Genomic DNA, 11,819 nt, shown 5'->3' on the forward strand with positions numbered 1-11,819 from the left:
AGTACATCATCTTTTGTAGCAAGATCAGCTGTCCAAATTAGGAAAATAAACAAACTGCAAGATTGAGATTTTGGGGAAATTTTCTGGTACTTGTGAGGGTTGTAAGATTTTTCTGTGAGAACAGGGTAATGGGCAGAGTAAAACACATTTTATCCATCTTCCTACTTTAGTTACTGGTTACCCATGTTGAATTGAACCAGTTTAAATGATGTCTAGCTAGCCAAGATCTGCAGCTTTTTCCTCCTCTAGAAAATTATAGTGATAACCTTTTTGCTAAACTTCAGCCTGGACTTCTGAAGTAAAGTTTGCCAACATAAGTCTTAAGAGTTGTCTGTGGTTTTTTTTTTGTCAAAACAGTTTAATTTCCCTGTAGTTTGATGTTGAAATTTTCCGCGTTATATATTTTCTGTAAGAAAGGAGGAAAAATCTTCATTTCTTGATTCTTGCTGTGACTCAGCCCTTGCTTTTGCAAGAGGCAGCAGTGTTTCCTAAAAAGTTTTGTTTCTTTTAATAAAGGAAGTTACAATTAGCTCTTATGATACTGCTAGGCTTAAAATATTTTCCATAATATTAGCAAGTCCTTGGCTGAACATCTGCTAGAAAAAGCCACCATGTTATTGTCGAAATAACTCCTAGCATTTCAAAGGTGGCACAGGTGCAGTGTCTTTGCTAACAATACACTGTGGCTGTCTGTCCCTGTGCAAGTAAATTTGGATGCATTTGAATGCTTTGATCTTGACACAAAAGCTGCTTTCTATCTATGGACAGTGGCTTTTTGAAGATGAAAGGGCTGTTGGCTAGAGGGGAAGAAAGCCTGCAGCTGTGGTGGCCCTTTGCCAGCCTTTGCTTTGACTGAGGGCTAATAGCTGTCAGGTGTCTCAGGTGCTGGCTGTTGAGTCAGGGAAGTCAGCACAACTCCCAGAGCTTGGCAATGCCAAGCACTGTAATTGCTGAGATAAATCTAAAGGCTGTGATGGGCTATGTTCACAAAAGAAAAAGGAACCTGGTTTGTACTGTCCTTCTTACTTCACAACAGACTCCACAGAAGAACCTTGGTATAGCTCTGAAGTTTCATAACTATACCATCAGTGAGAAGAATATTAAAGGCTGTGAGCGAGGATGGTGGAAAATTAATGAACACATGTAAGTACTTCTGCATACGTTATTAAACAAACACTACCAAAATAAACTTTGTTATCACTACCATGGTTCTCTTTGAGGGTTTACACTGAGACAGAAATACTTCACTTGTGTCTCTTACTATTCTTTTTTCACAATGGTTGACAATGTAACTGAACTTTCATAAATAGTGTGTTTAAAAAAAAAAAATCTGAAAATCTTCAGGAGGCTGAAAATAAAGGCCCCTGGTTTTCATCGGAGAGAAAAAAATGAGAAATGTGGTTGAAGATACAGTCCAGTAGACCCTGACTTAAGTCTTTTGGTGACTGTAGAAACCCTTTTAAGTGTAACTGAACTCCATGATTGCTCATGACACCAAATTTAATTGAGTTATCCGTGAAAGGTACTACAATGAGCTTATTGGAAATAAACTCCTTCCTCATTCCAGTCACTGGCTTTTGAAAGAGAAACCACAGAGGTGGGCTGCCAAGGTATGCCATTTTTAAATGCTTTTTATTTACATTAGTACTGCTATTTTCCACCCACTTCTTCTATAATTTTTAAAATCACTTTTAGGTCAATGAATGATGAGGTAAGGCTAAATTTGGGAGGTTGAATTCTAATTTAAAAAAAAAAAGTTCAAATGGAACCACTGGTAAGATCAGACTTGAAAATGAATTTCTGAACTCATTACTAAAACTACAAGTTGAGAAATAAACATTTCCTTGTTCTTTGATACCACGCTGTACTTCTATAGAGACAATTCAGTTTGCCTGAAGCTACTAACATTATATTTTAATGGGAATTGGTGGCCTGATGACACAGGCAAAAGCTGGTAAAAACAGACAACATGGGGGGTGTTTGTAGGTTTCTCTTGGTCGTCTTTATGACATAAGTGAAAGAAATTGAAGTTTTAGAGATTGCTGAGAGATGGATTAAATAAAGGCAAAATCTGATGATGAGTTCATATTACAAGAATTTTCTCTGTGAAAGACCCACTTTTAAATAAGCCTATTCATTAAACGTTTCTCAGAATCAAATGTCACAGTATGACCCTCAGAAATGTATTCAGGGGTTAGTTTTGAAGAACTACAAAACAGCGCATGCTCCCAATTTTTTGTGAGCAAACAAAAAACAGAACACCAGCTCTTCAGCTCCCTGAAATGGCAGTTTAAAACATAAATCGATATAAACATAAAGACTGGAGTTATGAAGGCGGTGCGGATGAGGTTTCTTCTGACCTCTCGAGTCTGAGCTTCGTGCAACCAGAGACAAGAATTGCATGGTTACATTCAGTCCTTGTCTTTCTTCCAGGGGATATAGAAAAAATGTTGCTTTGCCTAGTTGGAGGATTTGCAGTTAATAAACTGCTTTAGCTAAAATTCTCACTGACAGGTTGCCTGCATTTATTGACATGAAGTGCTGCTCTGAAGAAATGCAATAGTTTCCCTCCATTCTCAGCTATCCCTTTTGCATTGCAAAAATAAACAAGAGAAAAATTTACCTCTGGATAAGACTGCAGCAGTCTATTTAACAATAAAATAACTAATTTTATGTTCAAGTTCACTTTAAAGATACTATGTGATTTCTCACGGCTATCAAGCAAATGTATATGCTAAATGTGCTAAGAACTGTTACGGATGCTTTTGTTTTTCTATCTAGAAAAACTATCTACTTATTAGACTAATAAGTACTTTTTTTGACAGAGACTTGAAGCCATATGGTTTTCTTTTAAGTGATGTATTTGGTGATACTTGTTGATGTTCATACAGAGGAAAAGGAGCTTAGCTCTACTTGTAGTACAGCCTAAACAGTCAATTGCCAAAGTTTTACCACACATAAAATTGTATTCAGTTTTCAAATCTTCATCTAGCAACATCTTCCTTTTAAGAGAGCAGTTATTTTGTTGTTGTTTTTTTTTTTTTTTAATTATTATTATTATTATTACTGTTTTTTCCTCAGCTAGAGTAGCATCTAAATGCCTGCTGCAACATTTTTGTCTGCTTTGATGAAAGTGGCAGTGAATGGATTAAATGTCTCTTGGGATCTGTGAGCTTTTAGGTTTCTCTGAGTAAAGGGGTACCTAAGAAGAAGTCCAAGGAAATTATTTGCCAAATGATATCTTAAGGTTTGATGTGTATCCAGTGGACTTTTTCATCTAGACTAGTATTTGAAGATATGACTTTCAAAAGTTAAATTCTGCAGTCTTACTGATGAATGAAAGATGAGCGGATAAGTAGAAATATTTTCAATTTCTCTACATCTTTTTTGCTTTACCCCCAAAATTGTCAGACCAATTTTATCCTGATAAAACTCTGCACTCTTCTTTAGAGGCATTGCTTAAAATGAGAGCAACTAAACTTGGCTCTCCACTGTGTGATATTTCCCTTCACACCAAACTGCTTGTGTCTTCCCAAGAATTCAAATCTTTTTAAAAGAGTTAGCAGCAGTGGTGATGGAAGTACCGTGTTTGACAATAAATTTCTTTATTACATTTCCAGTGCTCTTGACTTTCTGGAAAACATTCTGCTTGTATGCATAGAGGTTATTATACTGAGAAATTAAGGATCACTAGTTGTATGGGAACTGCTGAATCATGGCCTGAACCTCTGATTAATCACCTGAGGTGAGCAATGAGTCAGCCATGGGAGCACAGGTGAAGGCAATTCACCTGTGCTGCAGGAAGGGGTGGAACCTGGCTCCACCTCTCCTAGACTCATTTAAGAGCTGAGTACCAGTGGGAAAGGATCACTTTTGGAGATCCCTCCTCTGGAGTTTTACAGCAAGCTCAGGACAAGGGTAAGTGCTCTATCTATTCTCTTTTTGGTATAATAACCCCTTAGCCAAAGTCTCTTGCTTATTTCATAATTATAACATCTGTATATTCATTTGCTAGTGTTTAGGGAATTTGGATTCTGTTCCAGATTTTGGTTCTTAATTAAGGAATGCTAGTATGCATTGTTGAATATCAGTGATGCTGATGTTTAAATTGGATGTAAGGCAGTTTTGATGCAGATTGTTATAGAAATCTATTGATCCTTTTTAGGTACTGCGGTTTCTATGTTGATCACCAAACAGTCTTCCACATTGCAAGCTCTGCTGTTAACATTGAGCTTCAGTGCAGTTCAAAGGTGTCAGAGAAGCCCCTTCTGGTGGAGTATGGCAGCTATAACATCAGCCAGCGTAAAATCAATTTTTATCTCTTTCAACCTATCTCTCATTTTTAGCCCTATGAAGTAAAACTTATCATGTTTGGTCAGACTTAATTATGTTTATGCTGGAGACTGTGTTTATATTAATTTTTCACTGCTAATCTTACTAAGTTAAGCAGCCAGCAAACCAAGAGTCTTTTCTAGCTTGTCAAGGCTATGTGGCTAAGGTTTGTGAGCGTGTGCAGCATACTCTGGTTTCCTGTACACGTAGAATGTGTTCTCTTCTGCACAGTCCACAAAGCTTTCTGCATGGCCAGAGCATGCATATGCAGTAAGCTTGGTGAGCTCCCGAAGCCTGCATTTCATTCTGCCTGCACCAGTAGCTCTGCTTGTTGTTTCCTTCCTATTTAATAAAACCTGAAATAATGCGAGGTCATCCACTTTAATTTATTGGATGATGAACATCAGTCAATTGAAGTCTGCTTTTCCTGTTTTCACTGCCAAAGTTCTGTTTGCAATCTTCCTGTTACTACAAAGAGCGCTAGGTAATGAATGCAGTATGATGAATAACCAACCACTTGTTCTAATTGGTGTGTAAGTAGAAATTTTTGCTTTTTTTAACCTCCAGCATGTCCACCTGGATATTTCAAGTGTTCTACTGGCTTATGCATCCAGCAGATGCAGCGCTGTGATGGAATAAACCACTGTTTTGACGAAAGTGATGAACTCTTCTGTGGTTTGTATTCACTTACCAGAGATCTGGACTACAAAACCCACACTGTATTCTCTGGTTCTCTGTTCTTATGAGGCAAACAAAAAAAAAAGTTGAAAATTCTTTTAGGAGAAAGAAAGGTGTTTCCAACTTTGTGTGTCCAGGTTCAGGCCGTCATTTGGTCTCTTGAGAATTTTATGAAAAAACTAGGAATGGAGAAGGTATGTTATTGAAAAGCAAAAGGAAAAAAAATAATATGGAAAAATTGTTGGAAGAGATTGTATTTTAGGTTTTCTTCCTGTGATAAACATGAAGTTCCATTCTATTTCAGGTGTAATTATTTTCATGGCAAATTATGTTGTAGATGAGAGTGATAATAAATGCCTATGGTTGAAAGAGCACGAGCCATTCCACGTGGGGCACTGTGTGAACTAGCATAGGTTACTGAAGTCTTTTGCACTTTATTTTCTCCATGTGTAATGTGGTACTTAAAATCATCCTGGTAGAGTGCAGTGAAGCTATGACAGTGATACCTGGACATGGTCAGAGGTGTAGTGTTAGCATTGTGATAATGCTTCTGTAACTGACTTGACTCATGTTTTAAAGTTGTCCCTGAGTGGAACTGTAACTCCAGCTTTGCGATGCAGGATAACTTGCTTGTCTGCAATGGGGTAAACGATTGTGAGAATGGAGAAGATGAGCAGAACTGCACCAACAGTAAGGCTTCTCTTTTGGTTCTTTTTTTCCTTCTATTATTTACTCCATCCTGATTTGAATACTAGATGCAGTATTTGAAGAGTTAAGAGGCAAATCTAACAGAGGCTTTGTAATTCTGTTCAGTTTTCTGTTATGCTTGTAAACAAGTAGTTATTGATCTAAATTGTTGCGTTGTTTTTGTGAACTCATGAACATCTGTTTCAGTGAAATGAGACATGAGAATTAATTACTGTGGATGCGGGATGTGGATCTAGGGATTTAATTCCCAGACTTTATCTCCTTAAAGTAAAATCTTTGGCAAATTATTTCCTGGACTCGTTTTACCATATGTAAAATATCAAGAAAAAGGATTGTTTCTTTGGAACTGTTTTCAGAGTTATAAGACCAGTGCTTTTAAAATGCTGTGGAAGTTTTGTGTTTGGCAAAACATGAATGGTTTGAGACAGCCATTTCTTTAACTTCTCAGAACAAAATGGACAAACTGGCATGTGAAAGGGAGCCCCACTAGCAAGAGCTGCAAGTAACATTTTTAAAGAGATGTAATATTTATGAGCTGCTTAACTTTGACAATCTGTGTAAATGGTCACAACATATTTCTGTCTATCGTGAAGAAAAATAGATTCCTTGGAGTGACATTCCTTATTGCGAGGCAAGGAGAAAAAAAATCCAAGATGGGGAATGCAGTATTATTGGATACAATTTTCCACTCCAATTTTTTTGTTTGTTTTCTGTGCAATGCTGAGATATAGAGGAAGTTCCAGAGTACTGGATATTTTTCCTTTCTTTGCCTAGTGCTTACTCCATTGGCATGTTTTTGCTAGTATATTTATATTCACTAGTCCTCTGGGAACAGATGAGTAGGAATCTGTGTACAAAGGCACCTCCAGCTTAGTACAGTTACTAGTTTAGATGCAGCTCTACTTGAATAATTTCTTCAACTTAAAGACTGGATTAAGCCATTCTAGGCAAAGTGCTTTTCGCTGTGTTCTTTCTAATCTACTGATACATGCATTAATTTTGTCTATGCAGCTGTATGTATGCATGTAAAGCCATTCCAGTATTCATCGTTCTTTTTCCACACAACTATTTCAGGTATTCCTTGCACCAACCACACATTTAAGTGCAAGAATAACGTATGCATTAAGAAACAAAATGCAAAGTGTGATGGGACTGTGGATTGTACTGATGGAAGTGATGAAAGCAGTTGTAGTAAGTCCCTCCTGCTTTTTTGTACTTCGAACATTTTCCATTTTAAAGCCCTTTATTTCTTCCTCTTTTAGAGTATGTATTACTCATGCAGCATGCAGTGAGGTTTTTACTGTATCTACTTGGTGATAGTAGGATGGCAGTCAGCTGTCAGTTTACATCAGGTCTGGTTGCAGTATCTGTGGGAGGTGTGGTTTACGGGTATTGGAAGTTTCAGCAGAGAAGTTAGGGTAATTGCAGAATGAACTCAGCCAGCTGGTAAGCAGTATTCTTACTGCTGCAGCAGAGTCAAGTATTTCTGTTGGAGTCGAAGTGTACTGAGACTGCAGGAGGTGTAATAGAAACAAAAACAGTGAACTTCCCCGTCTCTTGGTGGGAAAGACCTCAATATTTCACAGCATCAGTCTAGATTCTAGTCTCACAATCTTCCTAAATCTCTGTGCAAGTTTTTTGCTCATATTGCTATAAAATAGACAGGTGATTCTTACTGCTGTAGGAATAAAAATGGGATAGGATTCACTTGTTTTAAATGAATGCCCTGTAGTATTTTGTTTGGCCTTCAGCTGTTCCTGCCACAGCACCTGTATGTCAAACCTGCCAGCGCCTGCCTTGGATGCAGTATAATGTCTTAACCATGTGCCTCCTTTTTGTTGTTGTTGTTGGAATCACTAATGCTGCTTTTGATTCTGTTGTTGGGTGCTGGGAAGTGCTGGTATCAGCTTGTGGGAATGTGGGAATAAAACTGCTGAGCAGAGGCTTTATGTGCACACAAGTGTAGAAGCACAAGGTCCTACAGTAGGGTCTTTCTCTACTGCTCTCTGAATTCATGTGAAGCTTTTTGTGCTGAGGGTTTATCACTTCGGACTTAGTAATATACAACACTTTCAGACCTTCTGTTGTCTCTGAGCGAAGTAATTATTGGACCACTTGATTTCTGAAGTATTAGATGACCAAACTACACGTATGTAGCTATTACTGTAAACACCGTTCCCACTGTTTTTGCTGGAAATAAGTGTGTAGGTGTTACTGAACTTACCACCAGGACTCCTTTCAGGTCAGGACTAATAGTAGGAGAAAGAGATGAAGGATTGTCTGTTTGTGCTGCATATGAATTGTGCTGCTTGTTAAATCAATGGATCCCCTGACATTTCTGACACAAGAAAGACTGAAGCCAACTTTTGTAGCAAATCTAGAAAAGAAACTTACCTTATCCATGCCAGTGCCTTTTTTGTGGTGCCGCCTCTTGTTTCAGGAACAGAGTATTGAATATAGGAGTTTTCTGGTTAAAGCAGGGTAAGAAAATAAACTTCAAATAATGTTATATTTTAATATGTTTTGTAGATACCTGCTTCAGCAGGGGTGTTGGACTTGATGAACTCTTGATGTCTTTTCCCACCCTTGCAGTTCTGTGATTATTTCATACTCTATGTGGGAAGCACTCTCACAGGATAGAGACAATAACTTGAAATACCCCTTGCAGGTTGTGGCAGCAGCAAGAGCAGCAATCTTATCTCTCGGATTGTGGGTGGTACAAACACTAAGGAAGGTGAATGGCCCTGGCAGGTCAGCCTCCATTTTGTGGGAGCTGCATACTGTGGGGCAACAGTGATATCAAAAGAATGGCTTGTATCTGCAGCTCACTGCTTTCAAGGGAGCAAGTAAGCAGTCTTCCCTCCTAACTCTATCCCAGACATTGCTAGTGTCCTGAAACACCTTTAGCTTCCAGTTTGAACTGGACTGAAGGATGATGTACCCCACTGCTGGGGTAGATGGTGCATTTTTGGATCATGTTTTTGAAGTTTTGGCACGTGTTATTGTTTCCAACCAGGCTGGCTGACCCCAGAGCATGGCGTGCTCACTTGGGGATGCGAATACAAGGCCGTGCAAAGTTTGTATCTGCAGTGAGACGAATCATTGTCCACGAGTACTACAACAGTAGGAACTATGACTATGACATTGCGTTGCTGCAGCTGAGCAAGCCATGGCCAGATACAATGAGCCATGTCATTCAGCCAATCTGCGTGCCTCCTTTCTCACACAAAGTTCGCAGTGGTGACAAGTGCTGGATAACAGGCTGGGGCCAAAAGCAGGAAGTGGGTGAGTTTAATACCCTCAGCTGCAGGTTTGCGTGCAGGACACCTGCTTCTGAGGCATGCACAAAATTGTAATGTTTTCAATTTGCTCCCCTCTGGAAGTAGGTTCTGGTATGTACGTACCTTCATTTGCTCAGGAAAATCGGCTACCACTCCTGTGGATCTGGAAGACCTGAGTGCTCCTGCTAGCTAAAACTTAAAGGAAGCTGCACTTCCTCCTTCCTGAGTCATACAGCATCATTTTTCCACTTTGTTACTCTTGGAGGTGCATTAACCTGCCTAAATGGACTTTTCCCTGCCTGCTGCAGGGGAATTAAACTAAGGCCTCCTGCCTTCAGCCTCTGCAGGCTGAACAGTCCTGAAATGACAACCTGCCTGTGAGGCACCAGCTCATCCTCAGGATGTGGTGTGATAAAATTGTCATACTACTGACAGAGTGTGTGCCCCACATAACAGTGAGCTGCTCTATGTCAGAGGAAGGCCTGGCCCTCTCACCACCTTGTCTCAAGCTGCCTTTTCCTTGTCACAAATGCTGGTACCTTTTGTCCCTCTTTGTGGCCATACAATGTCGGAGAGAAGAGTTGAGGGGAAGGATGGGGTGATGGTACGCTGGCTGCATGTACTGGTGGTTAGGCTCCATGGTGGTGACAAGTCTGATTGCAGATCTATCTTATTATAGTCTAAATACTTTTAGAAAGTCCTATTTTCTTTCCAAAGTTTAAAAAAAAAAAAAAAAAAAGAACAAAGCTGGAAATCTTGAGGCTTTTTACAAAAGATATTACAAAAAGCTTTTTGGTCAACCTTGTTAAAAGGCCAAGATCACATTATATAAATGCATGATACTTAGAAGTGGCTTTCCTTACTTTGATAGTTGGCTATTTGGAATCTGGAATAGCTTGGAATTCAAACATATGTGCGGTATTTTCTGAAGTCTTCCTGGCTTTGCTTTCAATAGATAAGTAATATGTTAAGCTCTGTTGAATAATCTTCCTTTCAATTTGTTTTCCAGATGATGAAGGTGCTGCAATTCTTCAGAAAGCAGAGGTAGAAATTATTGACCAAACACTGTGTCATTCCACATATGGAATTATCACAGCTAGAATGTTTTGTGCAGGATTAATGTCTGGAAGGAGAGATGGGTGCAAAGTATGTACTTCAACACACCTCAAGTTCATTTTGTCTTTCGTTGTCTCATGATAAGGCATAAGAACTGACTGGCAAGTTGCCTTGTTTTACTGAAACACAGCTATGTAAAGGAGCTATCAACCAGTCTGCAATTTGGGTATTCTCAGAGATTTGCTGCTTGATGAGCATGAATAAGATCATGACATAACATGACATTCATCCTGAAACAGTGGCATATCTTTTGCTTGAGCTACTGTTCATATTTTTAGGCACTGTGTACCTTTAAATATTATCTACTCACTTATATCTACTATAGGACAATAGTTAGCTGGGGGAAAGGAGGGGAGAAGTTTGTTGTTTTTTTGTAAAGAAAAAGTAAGTATTAATATATTCAGTCAAAATGTTTCATTTGCTTTTAATTTGAAAAAAAGTGATATTGCATATTAAACACAATATTCACAGTTTTATTTAAAAAAAGAAAAGGCTTGATATTTGGTGCTCTGAGGTGTGTAACCTCAAAATGGATATACATATTCAGTAGCAGATTCGGGGTTTAGCTTTAAGTTTGAGACTGGGAAGTTGATTGTGAATTTGAAATATAGATCATAAAAAGTAGCATCCTAATACGTTTAAAGAGTGCCAGCTAGCTCTCTCTGTGAAAGAGTAAACTTTGGTAGAACTGTGCAATCCCATCTGCTTCAAGAAGAGAAAAACAAAGCAAAGAATTATAAAGTTAGAAGTATACAGATGGGCAAATATAATCACTGTTGGAATTATTCAATGGGAGATATTTTTCCTGAACTTTGTCCCATTTTTAATTTTCCAGATTTTAAATGCATACAACTCATGTTTTTCAGGGTGATTCTGGTGGACCATTGTCATGTCAAAGCAATGAAGATGGAAAATGGTTTTTGACTGGAATTGTTAGCTGGGGTTATGGATGTGGAAGACCAAATTTTCCTGGTGTCTACACAAGAGTGTCAAATCTTGCCCCATGGATTTACAGACACGTGCCTTCAGTCATATAACTTGAAAGCTATTTTACTGGAATAAAACCTGTGCTGGATATCTTCATTAAAAAGCATGTTAGACTAAAAACTGTTCAGTGTGGGAATTTCTTTGCACGTCTCTCTGATGTCACAGTATTTGATTCTGGAGTGCACGTATGGCAGTAACAAGCAATGTTACTTGTTTTGTTCTTTGAACTTTTGTTCAAACCTTGGGAAAGGAGAATCAGAGAAAAAGGCTGATCTTGAGATTGTTCTATAGAGATATCTGGGGACACTGGAGAGGTGGGAATAAGCACCTGGTTCTTTTTGCTCTTTTTACATGGCACATGTTATGTGTAATCTATCAGGAAACTAAAGATACTGCTGACTATCTGGTGACAGCTTAAGTCTCACTCACGTTTTTCCTGTCAGCTGTGCATACAGTAATCAAGAGTGACATAGCAGCCACTAGTATGTTTGCTAATCCTAGTTTTCCTGCTTTCTCTCAATAGAGAGAGAGAGAAGGGATTGCAGCAAGTGAGTTTCATCCTCTCAAATTGCAGGGCACTCATTTTTGGAGATCAGAAGTTCTGCAGATAAGCATGGAACAAAGCATTAACAATATACCTTTTCCAGCTTCTGTTTTAATTGTCTTCATGCTTTGAAACTACTAACTTTTTTTTATTTCCTGCCTTTTTTTTTTTTC

General features: G+C 38.6%; 1 protein-coding gene across 3 annotated transcripts in view; it reads left to right on the forward strand.

Moving 5' to 3' along the window:
- Nucleotides 1–11,290, forward strand: part of TMPRSS7 (transmembrane serine protease 7) — a 32,078-nt gene extending 20,788 nt beyond the window's left edge. For 2 of the 3 annotated variants that reach the window (XM_031589982.2, XM_090152136.1), the window contains 9 exons: nt 1,037–1,143; nt 4,166–4,302; nt 4,900–5,007; nt 5,590–5,700; nt 6,793–6,909; nt 8,387–8,564; nt 8,735–9,003; nt 10,009–10,145; nt 10,982–11,288. In XM_031589982.2, the coding sequence (XP_031445842.2) occupies nt 1,037–1,143; nt 4,166–4,302; nt 4,900–5,007; nt 5,590–5,700; nt 6,793–6,909; nt 8,387–8,564; nt 8,735–9,003; nt 10,009–10,145; nt 10,982–11,152 (1,335 nt within the window). In that variant the 3' untranslated portion in view covers nt 11,153–11,288. Of the gene's footprint in view, nt 1–1,036; nt 1,144–4,165; nt 4,303–4,899; nt 5,008–5,589; nt 5,701–6,792; nt 6,910–8,386; nt 8,565–8,734; nt 9,004–10,008; nt 10,146–10,981 lie in introns of all 3 variants that reach the window. The other variant, XM_090152147.1, reaches the window with a different exon arrangement.
- Nucleotides 11,291–11,819: the final 529 nt, after the last annotated feature.

The sequence above is a fragment of the Phasianus colchicus genome, chromosome 1 (assembly GCF_987193195.1).
Source record: "Phasianus colchicus chromosome 1, bPhaCol1.hap1.1, whole genome shotgun sequence".
In the NCBI taxonomy this organism is placed as follows: Eukaryota; Metazoa; Chordata; class Aves; order Galliformes; family Phasianidae; genus Phasianus; species Phasianus colchicus.